Source organism: Schistocerca americana, chromosome 1, assembly GCF_021461395.2.
Source record: "Schistocerca americana isolate TAMUIC-IGC-003095 chromosome 1, iqSchAmer2.1, whole genome shotgun sequence".
Classification (NCBI taxonomy): domain Eukaryota; kingdom Metazoa; phylum Arthropoda; class Insecta; order Orthoptera; family Acrididae; genus Schistocerca; species Schistocerca americana.
Window position 1 is genome coordinate 1,054,025,363 of NC_060119.1, and position 19,976 is coordinate 1,054,045,338.

A 19,976-nucleotide genomic window follows, 5' to 3' on the forward strand; every position below is an offset into this window, starting at 1 on the left:
AACCATCTGTTTCACATTGCAAATCAACAATTTCCTAATAAAACCTCAATAAAATATTGACATTTTCAATTTTACAATAAATACTGTTTGTTGTTAAGTAACAGAGAGGAGGATAATTAAGAGGAACAAAATGTTCTGTAGGTTAGGCAGACCTATATCCTCAATCAGTTTTATACACAGTCCACCATGTACTGGTAACATGGTTAGTATCTTAACTGACCAAAGCTACTAGGAAAACTACCATAGCTTATACCTACTTATAATAGCCTATGGTAGTTCTACAACTCTAGCCACAGCTCACCCATAATGGGTTCAGTTTCAGAAGCTGAACTTGATACTGTTAAGTGGCCTTTCTAATAATATCAATGTGTTGACAATAGTTAATGTTTTTTAATATCCACTGGGGAAAGGGATTGGGAGGGGGGGAGGGGGGGGGGGGGGAAGGCAACAGTTTCAAGTTTTAGGGTGGGTGAAGAAACACTTGTTTTTTAATTACTCACCTTCTGCTTTTATTGGTATAAGAGCAAATTGGTGGCATTGAGTACGTTATGAGATGAGGTAAACTATCATAATTATTTAGATAAGTTTTCAGTATTCTTTGAACTGAATCATGGAGTGAACACTGCAGCGAGCTACACAACACAGTCTTTCATGGATGGTATTTGCATGGTCTGAGGTAAGAAACTAGGCCCAGAAACATGCCTTGGGCCACAGCCTAATGCCCCAACACTAAAAAAAAAAAAAAAAAAAAAAAAAACACCAGTGTTTGTGAACAGTAATTTCCATAATTGCAGTAACAAAGGTGAGGTAGTGGGAAATTCACACTCTTCAGCATTTCTTCCATCTTGGAGTGCTATTCTCACAGTATTGTGGAAGAGTCTGCAGAGTTTATTAGGAGTCAAGGAAAATCAATGGCAAGTTGAAGTTCTGAATCAGTCTGTGATGTGTGCTCAAGTAGCTACCAAAAGAGATGTGATCAAATAGGCAAGCCACCATACAGTTAGTTTCACATATTCAAAATTAAATGAATTTGGATACAGTATCCCATAGTCACATTCTAGCAAGATGAGTTCATAAACACTTAATTTTGCTCTGTATACTGCTCCAAGATAATGTTTAAGTAAACAGAGGTATTATATAAAATTTTACTTAATTCCAATTTTCATTATAATCTAATCTATATCTACATACATGCATACTCCGCAAGCAGCATGTGGTGCATGGTAGAGGGAACTTTGTACCACTACTAGCCATTTCCTTTCCTGTTCCACTCACAGATATAGCATGGGGAAAAACGACTATCTATATGCTTCTACATGAGCTATAATTTCTCTTATCTTCATGGTCCCCACACAAAATGTACGTTGGTGGCAGTAATCATTCTGCAGTCAGCTTCAGATGCCAATTCTCTAAATTTTCTCAATAATGTTACTTGAAAAGAACATTACCTTCCCTCCAGGGATTCTCATTAGAGTTCCTGAAGCATATCTGTAATACTTGCGTGTTGTTCAAACTTACTGGTAATAAATCTAGCAACCCACCTCTGAATTGCTTTGAGGTCTTCCTTTAAACCAACCTGGTGAGGATCCCAAATACTCTACCAGTACTCAAGAATGGGACACTAGTTTTCTCTATGCTGTCTCCTTTACAGATGAACTGCACTTAAGTCATGGTTTCATTTTTTATGAGGAGGATAAGATGATAAGGAAGTTGGGAATGTAAAAAGAGATAACAATTATATTTTATTGTGACAACAATTCAGTGGCAGTGCAAAGTAACATGATTACAACGTATTAAAAATATCTTTAAAAAAACATTCTATTGAACAGCACATGTAACAAATATTCAAGTTCATCAGTTAAGGCACTATTTCAACATATTGACATTTTTATATACAATGAACATCTGTCAAGAAATTATGAACTGAAACAGACAATACATTTTTAACTTTCAATATTCTGATTATGTTCTAAACATTAACAATAATAGAAAACCCATGTCAGTTTTCAATCTCTTAAAATTAGGTAATTGGCAATTGGAGCTGCTGTAACCATCTTGAGATAAAATGTGTCATTGTTAAAGGCAATAAAAACACAAATGAATATTGATCAGCTTGAAAGTCAATATGTACATGTTCATCTCCAGAAACGGTGCCTACCAGTTTTGTCCGTCAGGAGAGCAAATTGTTTTAGTAAAAAAAATAAGATTAACAATCTTGACCAGTTGGTTACTTTATTCTTAGCAACTTGTAGGCACTTTCTTGTTGCCAGTTATTGAAAATAAGCTCAATTGCAATTAAATTTTTAATTCAACAGCAGTGTATTTCAAAGCTACATTACTTTATTGTTAATGTCAGATCAGTTAAACAGTGTAAAAGAAATTTATTCAGTAATGAAGTGAGGTCAAAGAATAATGTTAGTACTTACAATAGAGACCATTACATATTTTCATCATGTGTTAAGAAAGACAATATCTATGTTCCACTGCTCATATAGCATAAATGAAATGAGAGATTCTTGCACTGTCAAGAATATTAAAACTGAATTTAGCTGAAAGCTACAAAGAATTACAGAAGTACTGCCAGATCATCTAGACAACAATTATTTCTCTACCCCATGAGTGTTATGCTGTGTCTCCGTCTTGCAACAAACGGTGTCTGACTATGAGCGTACACTGGCTATGTTAGTTCTTCTTTGTGAAGTGTGAGTAATAAATTTAATGGTTCCCAGAAGCTGAAAGGTATAATGTTGACAATAACACAACTATAGTTGACTTATGTCCCAAATCCATGAATATGAAACGAATGCTGAAGACAAGGGGATTAACCAACAGGACTCCACTCACAAAAAGCAAATGAACACCAGGGTTTCAAGCATTTTTTTAAGAATTGAGTGACCTAAGGCCTCTGAAGATATGTAACAGAAGAGAACTGTAAGCAATTTGCACATTCTAGGGAATGCTAATTTGTAAATGGCTCTTCAGATATTCATAATACCATACCTGGGCACTGTTTCTCAAGAGTAGTAACATTAAATTACATCCAATGATTAACCAATTAGTTCTTTTATTTACAAACAATAAATGAAAAAAGAACAATGCTTCCTTCAGAGGAAACTTGTTATTTTTAATGTGAGGAGGTACTGAAGAACCAGCAGGAGCAATATTTTCCAAAAAAGGTAACAACATGTAAACTATTACTTACAATCAATGTCCTAGAGTGTTTTTTTTTTACCATAAGTAGTTTCTTTAAGCACCAACTACACTTGACTTGGATAGCTGCCTCCCACCCCCCACCCACCCTTCTTTTGACAGGTCCTCAACCATTACATTAAAGAAGCTGCTTGAAAGAAAAAGCAGATTCTTGCAAAATTACAGTCAACATACAGATTTAGCACAATTCCAATGACCTTAGAAATGTCTGAACCACAACACCATTGAGACCATACTTGTGTCAAAGAACATTCTGCAAATTGTTAGTTGTGCTGAATGAGAATTTTAGATCGTCCCCTGTAGTCTCTAATTATAATTTACAGTCTCATACTGTGCCTTAATAGAGCAAAGATTACACTTCAGTCAATCTAAGAAATTTAAGCAGAAGGCAGGATTAATGATGCTATTCCCATAATTAAATTGTATACAGGAAAAGTTAATTTGTTCATGATGAAATTTTTGACCAGGTGGCAAAATTGAAACATTGGCATTTAGCAAAGGAGCTTTCCCATTATCGTCAGATTTTTACATTCTAAATTAAATATATTGGTAACTAAATGTAAGGTAAAGCTGTCTTCATCCCAAAGCTAGGTATGAACACCACAGTGCTTTACTACACATGATTGTATTGGGAATGATATGCACTTGCTTTCCTATGATCTTTGAATTGACTCACTGTATAGAGAGACTTACAGTCATGGTCCAACTAGGCATTTTCCACATATACAAATTACTACCAGAGGCAAAATATGTGCTATGTAACAGAGGAAAAGAAACCTACGACTGAAAGAAGATTTAATCCTGAAACTGTGTATATGTCGTCTGATACACCAAATAAAAATGCTCTTATATAAATGACAAGCTCTTGCACGACACTGTAGCACCAAAGTAATTCAAGCAGACATACAATTTCACAATTTCAGTCTAAATTACAAAACAAGTTACTATATCATTGTAATTCATAAGAAATAGGAAGATGTAAATGACAAACCCACATGACATTTGGGTATTGTTGCACCAAAGTAATTTAAGTAAACTATATACAAAGATCAGCAGGATGCAGTAGTCACAGATTATTTAAACTCAAATCCGAACAGAATTTATAAAGATGATGTAGGGGAAATGAGAATCAACTATTTTTCTGTATCAGATGAATGAATGCCCTTTGACATAAAAAAAAGTAACATGTAAGTCACTTTCTAATTAAAGCATTTCTGCTGGATTATCTTATTAATTTTGATGGATGTCTCTTCACCAATGGTGAGCATCTGTATTTAAAAAGACAAGGCAGTGCAGCACTCAAATATATAGCTCTTTGTCTGTCCATCCGTCTGTCTCTCCCCCCTCCCCCCCCCTTGTTTTCTAAGTTAACAAAAACAACAAGCCTTCAACAGTGCTCAACCAATTTCCACTCTGCAGCCATAGTACAATGCAGTCATTTCGCATTGCTAGCAATGACACACATCAAAAAGATTTCAGTGATCTCATTTCTATAAAGTACTTTTTCTTTTTATGTAGACAACAACAGTGTTTAAGATAAAAAAAATTATAGAATAGTGGTATTACAAGTATTAAAATATAACTGAATGAATCATGCAGCATTACTTGCTGCTAAGCATGTTATACTGTGTGACAATGCAGACTGTACTGTATGCACTGTGGTAATAACTAGTTTATCACAAAAAATGCTTCTAAAATTACTTCAGAATCAAAACAGAAACAAGATAGGGTTAATAAGTAACAAAAAAGTAACAGTCTGCATTATGCTATGCCACTTGGTGAATAGAAGTTTTATTTTCTTCAGTCTTTAGATGGTTGTCATTACAGATCTGTGGCATACAGTCTTCCACAAACAATAAAATAAAGGAAAGAGAGCATAAATGTTGACACAGTCAAAAAGAACAATTAGTATGAGATTATTTTATAAGCATGATCAAATACCCAAAATGCTGTGATGCTTTAGTATAATCACAAGCAATTAAACATCAGTGCTTGTCATTTACCAAGTTTTCTGGGTTGCTAATAATACATTTATTTACTTTTTATTGAAAACGAATTATTATTAGCTTGTTTACAGGGAGATTCACTCAACAGGAAATTCAAATTATTGTCTCATGTAAATGAAAATCATGAGTAGCTACAGTAAATAATTATTACACTAATGAAAGATCCACAATGTAAACAAATACAAAGAACTATTTACTCCACAGATGGAAGGTGCTTAACACATTTTAACACATACACACATACAGATAAGAGCGCACTCGGGATCTGGGCTGGGGGGAGGGGGGGAGGGGGGGGGTGGAACAGGGTGAGGCAACTCTTGTTGCTTTCACTATGAGTGAAATAGTTATAAAGTTGCACACAAATGGTTCTAGGTGTTCTTGCTGCTGATCAGTATTCATTATATTTTCTGCCTTTCTTCAAACTGACATTGAATTGGTAAGCCTGTGTGTCAGGGCAGGAAGCATGTTTGGTTTCTGAATAAAGAATTATTGAACTCCCCTAAAAAAACTTGAAATGTGCAAGACCATGTAATGCAAAGGAAACAGTCAATATTCAGTTACAGATTTTTCTTTTTGTTTTTTGCAGAAACTGATTAATCTACAGAGTGTACACTTTTCATTTGCCAGTTAAGAGAGCAGATTTATTTTAGAAAAAATGTGAGGGGGCAGGCAGCTTGGAGGGTGTATGCCAGGAGTAGATGTAGCTAAGTTTGTATAAATTGGTGTCTAATTACACAGAATTACTGAAAAGCAGCAGACATCTTCCTTGATGCTAAACAGTGTTATCATGGACAACAATGAATAAAATTTTTTCAGGATTGAAATATGGACACCTCACAGTATGGACGATAGTATTTATCGCCATGAAGTGTAAGTCACTGCAAGGTATCCAGAAAAAGGATCATCTCTTTGGTTGCCCCCCCCCCCCCCCCCTATCCCCTTCCCAAAATTACTGGCATTATTATTTAACTTTTGAGAACTTCACCCTCCAACACAACACCTATGAAATTATGGTTTTAATACTCTCATCCCAGAACACATATGATAAAATGACCATCGCACCATCAGTTAAATTTACAGAAGAAATTCATACAAGTCTTGTATACAGTAATACACAGATAGCACCAGTTTCTGTGAGGAACTTCCTCTAAATGCTCAGCCATATTGTCATGTAGAGACTACAAAAAATAGCATCACTTTCTAAACACCCTTCCACAGACACGTACTCTCTTGTTTCTGCTTCTGGTATGCTTACTAATAACACAAGTGAGACTTTTTTGTTGCAGACAAAAGATCTCTAACAGATTTCCAGCGCAATGGTACAAAATATTCACACTTCATTTAACTGAAGGCATAGAGATTATACTAAAAGATGTCACACATATTTTGTTGGTCTCTTGGAGACACTACATTTCCACTGGTAACAAAAATGGATGATGTCATAAGAAGATCAACACATACAGTTATTGTCTTATTCCTATAACAATAAAGAGTTACATGCAAAAATATAAATCAACAAAAAGGAAAGGAAAGTCAAATTAACACCATTCCAAGTGAACAGCTTTGCACAGAAACAGTCATGTGTAACCATGAAATGATTATCAAATTTTAGTCCTAACTAGTATAGAACCATTGTAGCTTTGCTACAGCTGCTTATGTGTCTCTTTTTGAACACATCACATTTCAGTTTTATCTAAACATTATGTGTATATATATACATAATAATAAATAGAATCCATCCTTAAGTTTTACTGGCTGCATTTATAATTCATGCTTGCTCCAGTACTAAGCGTTCACACAAATGTTTCAGAAACAAATGTTTCAGAAGAATGCTTTTAGCAAAAATTTAATTTACAGAATTGCAACAAAGTGTATCTGCAGAGAAAGTCACTGACATCCCAAATAAAAGCTTTAAACTTTAAATTTAGCTCTAGACATGATTCTAATTCCCTCCCCTCCTACTCTCTCTCTCTCTCTCTCTCTCTCTCTCTCTCTCTCTCTCTCTCTCTCTCTCTCCCCCCCCCCCCCCCCCTCCCTCTCATGCACAACAAACACATCAGCTGAGAGGGGGGGACAGGCAGAGGTGAAAGAATGAAAGATAGATAAATAGGGAGAGTGACTTTCATGTATCATAAAAGTATCAGATCTATGATGCAAATATTATCTTTGCAATGGAAAGAAAAGTATTCCGCTGCACACAACACAACAGAAAATAAATAACTAATTTTAAAAATGACAAAGTAATACAATGTGATGTCATAACGTGAGATAAATCTCTTTACTCATACTTCCCATAACAACATACGCGCGCACCCACACACACACACACACACACACACACACACACTTCTTTTTCCAATATGTTGATAGAAACTGCAAGGCAACGATACTGTATGGTATCACAGATTAAGGTACAACGTGTCAACAGATGAATATCACAATGTGGAAGCATTTTTGCCAGTTAAAATGTAAATCTTCATACTCCAACTTCCATGGGAAGTGAAAAATCCTGCACAATGTGTCATTTTACATCAAAGCCACTACATTTACAGAAATTAACAGGTACGATTCCAGTGCCTTAAGTGCAGCTATAGATTAGGTGTCTATTAGTACAGAATATATGGAAACAAAAATCAGTCTGTGGTATCTGTGCTTTCACTACAAGTCCTGTCAAAAGGGTTTGAATCGCCACCATCTATCTTACTTGTCGAGCGGTGGGTTCTGGTTGCACTGTCAGATCGCTCAGCACTTAAGTTAGCTCGGTGCTCACGCCTCCATTTGAGAATTGCTTTCCATACTCTCAACTCGACACCACCTCTAAAAAATTGAGAAAAAATGGAATACTCACTGAATAGTATCAGTAAATTAATACTGTGTATAATAAAGTCAAGTCATTAGGGTTGAGCATACATGACAACATTAACTGTTCTCTCTCACTCACTCTCTAGCTCTCTCTCTCTCTCTCTCTCTCTCTCTCTCTCTCTCTCTCTCTCACTCACACACACACACACACACACACACACATTCCAATAGCTAGTGCAGCATCTAATTAGGTGACATAACTTAAACGTATTGTGCAAGGGTTCAGAAGAACTGAAGAAACAAATGTTTTACTAGTTTTAATAAGTTACTGAAAGAAAAACCATTAGCTCACAATCATTTGAAGGATGGGAGAGGGAACTGCTCATGGCCTTATAAGCCTTATTGACTGATCCATCTACACTTTCGTCTGATGAAATTTAAGGTTCCGATAAGAAATTTAAAGCTGGATGATCAGCTGGAGATATGAGTTGGACCCTCACACCTTCATATCCACAATGCTACATGGCTTTGTTTCAGAAGAGGCACAGGTAGCAATAGTGGATAATGTACCGAATAATATGGTTGGGTGCAAGGGGCATTTCATAGAAAGTGTCGTGGATGAGAAGATCTCCATGAAGTGATGAAGAAGAAAGTTCCATAGAGTTGTGACAAAGGTTAACTGATCAATAACCCAGAAATGATACCTGACACTATGGCACCAAAAACAGAACATGATTAAAAATTAAAAAAATAGAAAAGTACTGGACCCATAAAAGATTGTGTGTTCTCATATCTTTTTAGTTTTGTTGTTAAATGAAAAAGGATTGGAATAGGACACGTAAATGCAACTTAAGCCTAAGGACAATATTATGAAAGGGATAGACTGCTATTCATCATATAGTGGCTAAAACATACCTTAAGCACAATTTGCGAAGATCTGCACGTGTGATGTACAGTAAAACATCATCTAAACAGTATTCTTCAAACAGGAACTGTAAATAAATTGAAAAAAGATATAAATATGTTGAATAAATTATTTGTTGTTTATAACAAAACAAAAAGAGAGAAAACATACCCTGTCAATAGTGGACTGGTCTAGTTTCAAGTTCTGCAACCATTCAATCAATCGTGAGTCAGCTGAGCTATCGGTCACACTGATCTGTGGAAGCAGACCTGCAGGGGAGCTTGCAGCATCATTTGAGCTCACTGATCTATGTGATCCATAACTGTGATCATAAAACAATTGAAAATTTACAACTGAAATTCACTCTTGTTGAGAAATAATTATTTTTCTATGGTTTATTGTTATATGTTGTGCAAGTTGTTTATCTACATGTTCCATGAATTTTTCAAGAATGCTGTAGTAATTCCTCTTTTGTCAGTCAGTTATTTCTCATATAGGCATGGCATATGTGAATATGTTATTTTAAAGTTTACTTTTTTATACATCAACAAATAGTTACACATCATTAAAAACAGAATCTGTCAAGAACACTTCAACATTCTAATGTTTATCACCATTGACCTTAACAGCTTACGTAACCTACTCCTGGAAACCCGCAATGTAAGTTGTGAAACCACCTTTTTTTGTACTGGACAGGACTTGAAATTAAAATCATTTTGTGAAAACTACAGGAGTCTATTTTCGAAACTTCATTTACTAGACATTATTAAAGTCACAAAATTGACATTACTGAACTGTAGTAGAAATTTATTACTTGGGATCAAATGACAACACCAGTTGCACTTATATTTTTAACTTTGGTTACTATGAAAGGTTTTGGCCACCAAGGCTGCTTTTCAGAAGTTTCTGTACAAAAGTGAAAAACAAAGTGCAGCGGAATAAGTTACATGCAAAAGAAAGTGTCAACAAAGCTCAGTAAATCAATAATATTGCATAAGAATTTATCCACCAACACCATCAAAACAGCATAGGAAAAAGTAGTTTGTGGACAAGTTGTTATCCAACATTATTTATTGTACTATGCTTGTTTCACAACGCCTATTGTTAATTGCTTTCTCACATAACTTATTTGGGTCAATTATAGTGTACGAGTCCAATTCTTGGCTTTGAGCCACTTTTCATATGCAAAGGAAATATGCAAGCCTGTATTAAATGCTATCTGTGGTGTTTTTAGTAAGTGGCCTAAACTATTCTGTTTATTCTGAATATGTCAGTTTCCAAGGGTGTGGTTAGGCAGGAAACCAAATGCACAGCTTAAATTACTGCAAGTAAAATGAGTAGCAATTATATTTATAATCTTGATTCTCACAAATATCTGGCTGTTTTTCCCAAACATGACACAATTTCTCTCAGGATTTATTTTTTTGGTATTGCTTTGTCTACTTGAGGTGTAGAGCTCAAATTGTTATCAATTTCACAATTTTTTGTGAATTTTAGCTGCATCTTGTACCTGTTGTGTTTCCTATATTTTACTATTACTGTGATACTGAGATTCTTATATTATATGTTAGTAGGGTGACCAGACATCCGGATTAATCTGGACATGTCCTCCTTTTTAGCTCTTTGTCCGAGGTCCAGGCGAATTTTTACAGCGTCCGGCTTTTTTGCAAAGTTGAGCATAATACAGTTAAATTTACAATTTCTTAAATACTTTAACTATTGTCACAGCCTTCGCGATAAACACGCATGCAGGCGGTGTTAGTAGGTGGCACAAGGATCATCGATGTTATCGTTGATCGACCTATAAGCGAATGCAAATATCGATTATTTAAAATTCTCGTTTCGTATCTTCGCTTTGTATTGGCTTGGCTTCCTGTAGTGCACTTGTGATTTGTGAGTACAATTTTTAACCGAGTGAGTTACGTAAAATATTTGGCTAAGCCTAAACGAAAGTGTACATTTTCTGATGTCCTTTCCTGCAAATATCTGGCTTTCAAGAATGGAAGAAATTAATTTGAAGTGGAATGTAAGATATGTGGAGCTGGAATGTACGTCTCAGTGGCCAATCAAGGTAAGAAATAACTCGACAGATTAACTGTCATGGTTTAAGTTCATTGTTTCATAGTCACTCAGTTTATTTGTATTCGGAAGGTTAAAGTGCGGTTTACAAGTCGTCAGCTGCTGCTTGAATTGTAGATGTTGGTAGCGATGCGTTGAATGAAGGGAGGTGAATGGTCTTAAGTTTTTCACTTTTAAACAATTCCGTGTTGTTGACATAACAAAACAATTGACACCACACTGTCACCACAATTACTGTTTTTAATTTTTTTGTATTGCTCAGTTAATCACCACCAGACCATCAGTAACAATTAACTACTAGTTTTACCAGTAATTCCCAGCAGTCACGTGACTTGTCCAAAGCTGACGGGTGGTATCCTTATCTGCAGTTGACCCGTTTTGTGTGTCCTCTTTTTTTTCTTTCTTTGTCCGCCTTTTTGAAGCTGTTTGTCCTCCTTTTTAAACAATTGCATCTGGTAACTCTACACGTTAGCTTCTCGTTATCGACAACCCTATTTTTCTTTAGTTGTACCATTAGTTTCTGCATCTATTATTAAGAATTTCCATGATTCTATAATTCATTATTACACATTTCAGCATCATGAAAACATTTACAAGTTTTGGTCACCCTTTCGGGTTGTTGTGTGTGTTGCATCTTTGGCTCTGGTATGATGTAACTGGTCAAAGTTGACAGGTGGAATCATGCGCTAGAATCGCTAGAATTTATTTGCTTATTCCACTGTACTTTTTTTTTCAGTTTTGTTCAGATAACCACTGGAAATTGACCACTGGCCAAATCTCACTGTGGTAATCACAAATAAAATTGTAAGTGCAACTGGTGCTGTCATTTGATCTGAAGTAATACTACAGTTGCGGAACTTGCAGCTATATGATCCATAAGCTGGACAAAAAATGAAAAAGTATATTGAACAACTGTATGCAAACATATTCTGCTTAGAAAGACTTTTCACAGGGCTTGCAAGTGTTGCAACACCTTGAACCAAGTAGTTCAGGGTTCCTACTATAGCTTAAGTGCACTTACAGTATTGGAGGATTTTCGTTGCCCACTGCTGCTGGCAATTTGTTATCATTGGTCTTAGTATTGGTGATAGTATACAGTAACCAATGAGACTCACTCAATCTCGTCACTTTTGGTATCACAAATATTCAGTTATTCTGTGTATGACACTTTGTTAAGTGAACAAAGATTACTTTAATTTGTATGACACACAGGCCATTTCTTGCTGCTCAGTTTTATCTTTGATCAGCTGGCCACTAGGTGCTGTCATATGTAGCTTAGTACATTATTATACTTGCAAGTGATAGTTATGTCAAATACACCAATGAGCCAAAACATTATGACTTCCTGTTTAATACCATGTTGTTCTACTTTTCAAACACAGTAAACAGAGATTCTGCTTGGCACAGATCCTATAAGTCCTTGACAGGATTCCAGAATATGTGGCACCAAATGTCTATGCACAGGTCAAGCAATTCCCGCAAATTACGGAATGGTAGTTTACGGGCATGCAGCTGCACCTGATATGTGTTCCAGTGGATACAGATCAGGCACATTTGCTGGCCAACACAATAATGTGAGTTCACTATAATGTGCCTCAAACGAATGTAGCACAACAAAGACAGTTATCTTTCTGGAAGATGTTAAGATGTTATTGTAGTTCACTGCTGTCACTATGCCTTAGATTACAACAACAGATCCCATGGAAGCCCAGCTCAATGTACCCCACAGCAGAGTTCTGCCCTCACAGGCCTGCATCTGTTTTGCAGTGCATGTTTCATGCACCCACTAACCTGGATGATGGCATGTAAGGACCCAACCATCAACCTGGCGCAACAAGAAATGTGATTCATTTGATGGGCGACACATTTCTTTTGATCCACGATGAAAACTCAGTGATGCTGTGACCACTCATAACTGACAATGTCATTGGGTCAACACAGGAACACATTCGGTCGGTGTGACGTGGTGCTACATGTTCAACAACGTCCTTTGAATGGCGTGCTGTGAAACACTTGTACCTATACCAGGATTGTACCCTTTCATCGGATCTGCCACAGATCGCAGCCTTCATGGATCACACAGTGGGCATCCTCTGGCCTCTATGTTTTGTGATGAGCCGTGGTTGTCTAATTCCATATGGCCTACTCATTATTTCACTAGCTTTCAACCAATTTCCATAGGTGCTCGTGACAGTAATACGCCAACATGTGACCACCTTTGCTGTTTCAAAGATTCTTGTTTCCAGCCGCAGAGCCACAACAATATGTACTTTGTCAAAACCCCTCATATTAGTTATATGGATATGGTGTCTGTTCTTTCGGACATGTCCGAAAGAACAGACACCATTAATGATCTGTAGCTGTCTAGAATGAAATTAGAATTATATTAATACCTTCAGCTGCTGACAGACATTGATATATATAAACAGGGACAGATGAAAATATGTGGCCGACCGGGACTCGAACCTGGGATCTCCTGCTTACATGGAACACACTCTATCCATCTGAGCCACCAAGGACACAGAGGATAGCGCGACTGCAGGGACTATCTCGCACATGCCTCCCGCAAGAGCCACATTCTCACCTTGTGTGTCCACACATTACATTCATAGTTTCCGACCCCAACACACTCATTACTCGTGGAAGACATTCTTACCAAGTCCCTTAAGAGTTCGGGGAATGTGTATGCATCCGCACAGAAGAAGGAAGTCCTGGCCGGTGTTGCCAGAATTATATGCTTATATGGATATGGTGTCTGTCATTTCGGACATGTCCGAAAGAACAGACACCATTAATGACCTGCCATGTAAGCAGGACATCCTGGGTTCGAGTCCCAGTCGGGACACACATTTTCACCTGTCCCCGTTGATATATATCAACACCCATCCACAGCTGAAGGTATTAATACAATTCTAATTCCTTATATTAGTTGTGGATTTCTGCATCTGTGACCTGTATCTTTGCTATAATGACAGCTTATCTGTCTCTTTTCCACTTATATTCTTTCCTTACTGCAACATGCGCCCACAACACCACCAGCAGGCATTCAATCTCATGGTGGGCAGTGGTCATAATATCTTGATTCATCAGTGCATATCCGAAACACACTTGGTACCATGTTTATTTTGAAGTCAGGTACTGTTGTAAGATTTATATTATGTGATGTTATCCACTATCATATGTTAATTTTACATGTGTTCTTTAGTCCATACTAGGCCACCCCACATGTATTTTAGAAATGTTTGACTAATGTAAGTTTCACTGCAACCCAAATATTCTGTTTGACAGGTCATATCACATAAACTTTATTAAATTTTATTTTAATTTTTATCTTGTCAATTAAATAGCTAATGGTTGTTTGTACTTCAATAATATTACATGTGGTATGTATTTCATACAATTTAAAATGGCTACACAGCCAAAACATGGCCTCAGCGAAAAATAAAAGGATATTCCAATCCAAGCTATGGCAGCTAGAAATAAGTGTTTTTCAACAAGGCAGCCTTGTTTCTATATCATCTCCTTAAAGCAGAAGTAGTTGTGATAAGGCTGCAGCTTTTCAGGTGAATACAGAATGAGATGCGAGTTCAGAGTCAGTAGGATATTGGTCGAGGTAGCGTTCAACAACAGCAAGGCCATGGGCAAGGGGGAAGAGGAAAATTGTGTCAACAGTGGCAAGCTGGAATCCACGTGGTGATAGGAAAGTGTGAGGACTTCAATGGTTGCTTCACAAACTGTGTCCTCTACATCCTCTGCCCCAATATCAGTTTCTCTGGATTATGTACATGGAAACTGTCCTTACAACACAATACTTTTGGTCTCTATCTCCACTAGCCTCTGTCCACATTCAATTTTGCACTCATCCCTAAGCCCTCGACTTTATTCAGTCTATCCTTACAACCTCTTCTTTGCGGTCTCCTCCTTCCTCTATTCTATCTCTCCTATCCAAACCACTCCTCCAATTCATTATGTGGCTCACACAACTCTCCCTGCAATACCAGAGGGAGCTCACTGGTACAATGCCCTACACAATCCACATATAATTTCTACCTCCCAGCCATCAACCATCATTCCCTCTAATGCTCACCCTCTCCTCACCTTTTTTATATCGCTGCCCACTCCAGCTGACACAAGCCCTCACCCCAGATGAGCTGCAGCAGTCATACAATGTAGTTGGCACATGAGGAGAGTGTGGAGAAGGGTGGGGATATGATAACCACATAACCCTGTGTGTGTGTTTTCTCCAAAACTTGGCTGAAGGAGGACACTGTCCGAAAGCCTAGTAATGCTTTTGATCTGGTTTATCAGCCTGTTGACAGCTTCAACTTCATAACTGCCTCAAGTATTTTCATTACTTACATTCTACCCAGGACCTGCCATTATCATATTAAATTGTCCATACTGCTACCTACTCCACCCACCTCAACAGCAGTACATGTTAAAGTGCTGCTCCGAAACAGGGGTAATGCGCTGGCCCCGGATTGAATCCACCTGGCTGATTAACAACAATGGTCAGTGTGTCGGCTAGCCTGGATGTGGTTGTTAGGTGGTTTCCCACAACTGAATAGGTAAAATACCAGGATGGTACCTTGAGTCCTATCTCAGTTACACGATTTGCAGACATTTAGAAAACTTTTACACTCTTTCGCATCAACAATACTATATGCAGACAGTTGAGGCACACACATTCCATCCCAGTGGGTAATGAGGTCACAGCAAGAAGGGTACCCAGCCACACCTTAAATTAACAATGCCAATTCCATTCATAATCAAGCCAACCCTGCACAGGAGTGGGACGAAGGTGAAATAATAATAATAATAATAATAATAATAATAATAATAATAATAATACAAAGAAGAATAAAAATGTGGTGCAGGAGGAGTAGGAGTAGGGGGAGGGGGGAGGTGGGGAGGGGAGAAGGGAGGCTGCTGGGGTCACAATATGAGCAGGCAGAATTATCCCAGTAGAGGTACATGGCCAGTTTGAAGAAAGAAGATGCTACCTCTCTAAAACTATTCTTATTAACAGCAGAAACAGGAACAAGTAAGTCAGTACCTAAAGTACTGTCCTCTGACAACAACAAATATGAACCTGCTAATTATTTACATACGGCTTGTATGAGTATTCATCTTCGGTATCTTAGTGATTAAAAGCAAGTATTTCGCATATACTGTAAGGATAAGTACAGGAATGAGTGATAACAACAATATGACAGACGGAAAATTTTAAAAAAATGATCGCGAATGCATACAGAGACAGAACAGCTGGCCAGTATTAACGCCCATGAGGTGAAATTTTTGGGCTACAAATAGACACATTTAAAAAATGGAACTAAAAAATAAAATAAAAGAAAAACTTTTGGAATAATTAATTCCTTCCTCAAGCGGGAGAGAGGAAGGCAGGGGAAGCTTAGAACAGATGGGTAGGGGACGTTAAATATGATTTCTGTTTCTCCCTGTCCTCACAACAAGTAGTCCCTCTCACCCTGGAGTCTTACTGCTATTTACCTCCTTTCTAACCTTCCCCAACATGTCCCTCCCTCCACCCTTAAGAGGGAACTAACAGTTCTAGAAACTAGGAACAGTTTTTTCGCTTTTAAATGTGTCTATCAGCAATATTAGATTTTCATCTCCTGAAGGTAACTTATTGCAAACCATTCTGCCTCTGTTTGATTTTATAGTTTTCTCAAGTGACTTTCCTTTCAATACAACGGTGAATAAGCAGTAATTTTGTCACCAATGCACCTTCAACTATTTCATAAAATGCTCAAGAGCCTCTCCCTCTTACCCTGTATCAGCATGTGATTGGCAAGTGCATGATGACACAAGGTTCAGCTGCTGCACAGTCTGAGAGAGTAATGCCAACTGCAAACGATGATCTTCTAAGGCCTGCCGCAACAGTGTCTGGTAGGATTTCTGGCTGTCCACTAATTCTTGCAGTAATCTCAAGTTTTCTGAGCGCAGGACACCAAGCTGCTCTCGGTACTCCAGACGGAACTTGGCTGAATTGGAGAGGCTGTCGACAGTTTTCTGTGATTTCACAGAGTTGACAGTTGACATGCCAGATGTGGAGCTTCCATCAGGTCCATCAGGTACACTTTGTTCACGATTATCCTGACCTGCCAAGTTGGCACCCAGCTCTGGGGGGGATACAGTAGCAAATAATAGCATTTTACATTTGCAACACTTTAATTAAGCTTCAGTCAGTGAGGAAGGGGATTAAAATTAACATCTGGTTATAATAGTGCAAATAAAAGGTTATAAGAGTGTAAATAAAAATTAAGTATACTTATTATCAAATCTCAGATTCCAGTTAAATTGAAGCATCAAACAGTTTTTTAATCAATTAAGTAACATATTTTACAACTGGTTTATAACTATAAACATAAAAAATGCAGGAAAATACAGAATATACAGTGAAAAATATTCAACACTTAAATTATTGCGTAAAATGAAGTCCAATATTAAGTCAATAAAATTAACATATGCCTGCTTATGAATTGTAATAAGAAGTGGGCCCATAATTGGAAAAACACACAATGACTTTACTTTGGAAATACACTAAACAGTTCTTTCATCAGTAGAAAATCCTGCACCTTGTGCCTCCTCTGGCACAAGATTAACAGTGATTTCTTCCCCTTGACAACTATGGACCTTGAAATGGCATATTTTACTCTTTAGTACAAGATGCACTGTAATGAACATATGAGACACGTTAACATTTTGTTCCCTTACTTTTTCTTATTTATATTGTATTACATGTTGTGGCAGACTGTATTGGTACTTTCATTCAAAAAATTGAGGTGAAGATAGAGTACACAGAAAAAAGAAAATCCCAAGTCTCTTGTCTTTAGAATACAACTACGTCTGCACATATGGGAAATCAGAAACAGAAAGATGGGAGAATATCTGACAAGTATGAAAATATGCTCATTAGAAAAATTCAGAAGTACAATTTCAGACAGAGAGAGAGAGAGAGAGAGAGAGAGAGAGACAGAGAGAGAGAGAGAGAGAGAGAGAGAGAGAGAGAGAGATAAGGGGGAGGAGGGGGGGGGGGGGAGATTACAAAAAATAGACTGGAAATCCTGCAAAGCCAATACAAAAATAAATCACATTTAAGCTGCTACAATACAATCAATACCCATACACATCTGTTAATAGTAACAACAACATTCCTTCTTTGGCATACCGTATTTACTCGAATTTAAGCCGCACTCGGATCTACGCCGCACCTGAAAAATGAGACTCGCAATCGAGGAAAAAAAAAATTTCCCGAATCTAAGCCGCACCTGAAATCTGAGACTCAAAATTCAAGGGGAGAGAAAAGTTTTAGGCCGCGCCTCCAAATCAAAACAAAGTTGGTCCATTGTAATATGAGACACAATTTAGGTCAAATGAATGACGATACAGCTATAGTAGTTTGGTTCGAGTCGTAAGCTTAGCAGTTAAGCTTTACCAGGTAGCCGTTGCTAAGCGTCAGGCGCTCCGTTCGTATTTATACGGGTACCCTTCCTTTTTCACGTGCTTCGTCTGGTTTGAATTTATTGATTATTTTTCTTTGATCTGATAAGTGCCGTTCTCTTTGTTATAGGTGTTTACGTCACTCTAAGCTGAAAATGCATTACTGTACTGTGTCATGCATTGTTTGTTGCATTCAGATAATGAGTGTTTACGACCTGTCGCCACTCGCGGCATTGCTTGCTTTTGTGCGTGCTACCGCCGCTTACAATTTTTTTAAAAAAAAGAGAGGAATCGTCTCATTAGCGAAACAATTGCAAGAGACTGCTATTTGTTGTTACTTACACTGCTGTTTTCTTTGATAATAATCAACAAGAACCAAATAATAGACTGCGTACAATAGAAGATGTTCTGAACGAGAGTTTAGCGAAAATTTTTCTCCGTTTGAAAGTCTTCGCAGGCGCCTCTTCAGTACATTACATTCTGCACAGAAATTAGACTTATCTTAGATTAAAAAATCTAGTCAATTGCCGTGCTTCAATTCTGACTGTATCACTATTCGGCATAAGAATAATACGAATATAAACATGACATGATATGTATTTTCGTCCGCGTTTGCTGTTGTCTCACTCTAGTTTCGTAGTTTATTAGGCAGACAGGATTTAAATGAGATAGCAGCAAACACGAAAGAATACATGGGAAAATGTTTATATTCGTATTATTATTATGGTGAAGAGAATACTGCATGTGATTCACAATTCATAAAAGTTCCTATTAGCAACCAACTCTTCTCACAGGTAGGAAAAAATTCAGAACGCAGAATAGGCCATATTGACAAACATCCCAACCAGTCTTGCCAGTTGGATTTTCGTAGTGCATTGAAATGCAGCTACATTCGAAGTTGAACAAAACGGAATTTGTTTTTACTTCGTTGGATAATGTATGAAAATGCAGTGGTCAAAACTCAGGGTGGAGAAAAAAGGCTCGTCTTCGACCTTTTTTCTTTAAAATTTATTTACTGACGCAGAGGTTTTGGTGCCCGTGTTTATCTTTGTGCCTGCGAAGCGCTACATATATTCGACGACAGAAGTTAGTTGTGGCGGCACCTACCAACATTTTTCAGAACTTTCGCTTTGCACTCGATTCTAAGCCACAGGCGGTTTTTTGGATTACAAAAACCGGAAAAAAAGTGTGGCTTAGATTCGAGTAAATACGGTAACTTAGTAACTGTATTTACATTTCACACATATGGCATTTTCTGCATCAATTATGGTTTAGAGAAATATCATCATCTCACCTGGTGACATTACTGTTATAGCTGCTTGAACAGCATTACGAACAAGATTGTCTAAGGCAAACATCCAGTGAGGCTTGATACTATGAAGTCTTAACACCACATTCACCTATAAAAACAAGATACAGTAATCATAAGGAAATTTAGTGACATCCATACATTCACAGTTACCTAGACTGAAATTAAATTCTACAAAAGAGACAAGGAAATTTCAGTTTTGTAT

At 37.3% G+C, this 19,976-nt stretch overlaps 1 protein-coding gene across 2 annotated transcripts in view; it reads right to left on the reverse strand.

Annotated features, from left to right (window-relative positions):
* Positions 1 to 1,729: 1,729 nt before the first annotated feature.
* The window catches only part of LOC124617109 (mitogen-activated protein kinase kinase kinase 15), a 165,139-nt gene continuing 146,892 nt past the window's right edge, over positions 1,730 to 19,976 (reverse strand). For both annotated transcript variants that reach the window (XM_047145240.1, XM_047145239.1), the window contains 5 exons: positions 19,757 to 19,862; positions 16,790 to 17,141; positions 9,094 to 9,244; positions 8,934 to 9,010; positions 1,730 to 8,033 (listed from right to left, as the gene is read on the reverse strand). In XM_047145240.1, coding sequence (XP_047001196.1) covers positions 7,850 to 8,033; positions 8,934 to 9,010; positions 9,094 to 9,244; positions 16,790 to 17,141; positions 19,757 to 19,862 — 870 coding nt within the window. In that variant the 3' untranslated portion in view covers positions 1,730 to 7,849. The remainder of the gene's footprint in view (positions 8,034 to 8,933; positions 9,011 to 9,093; positions 9,245 to 16,789; positions 17,142 to 19,756; positions 19,863 to 19,976) is intronic.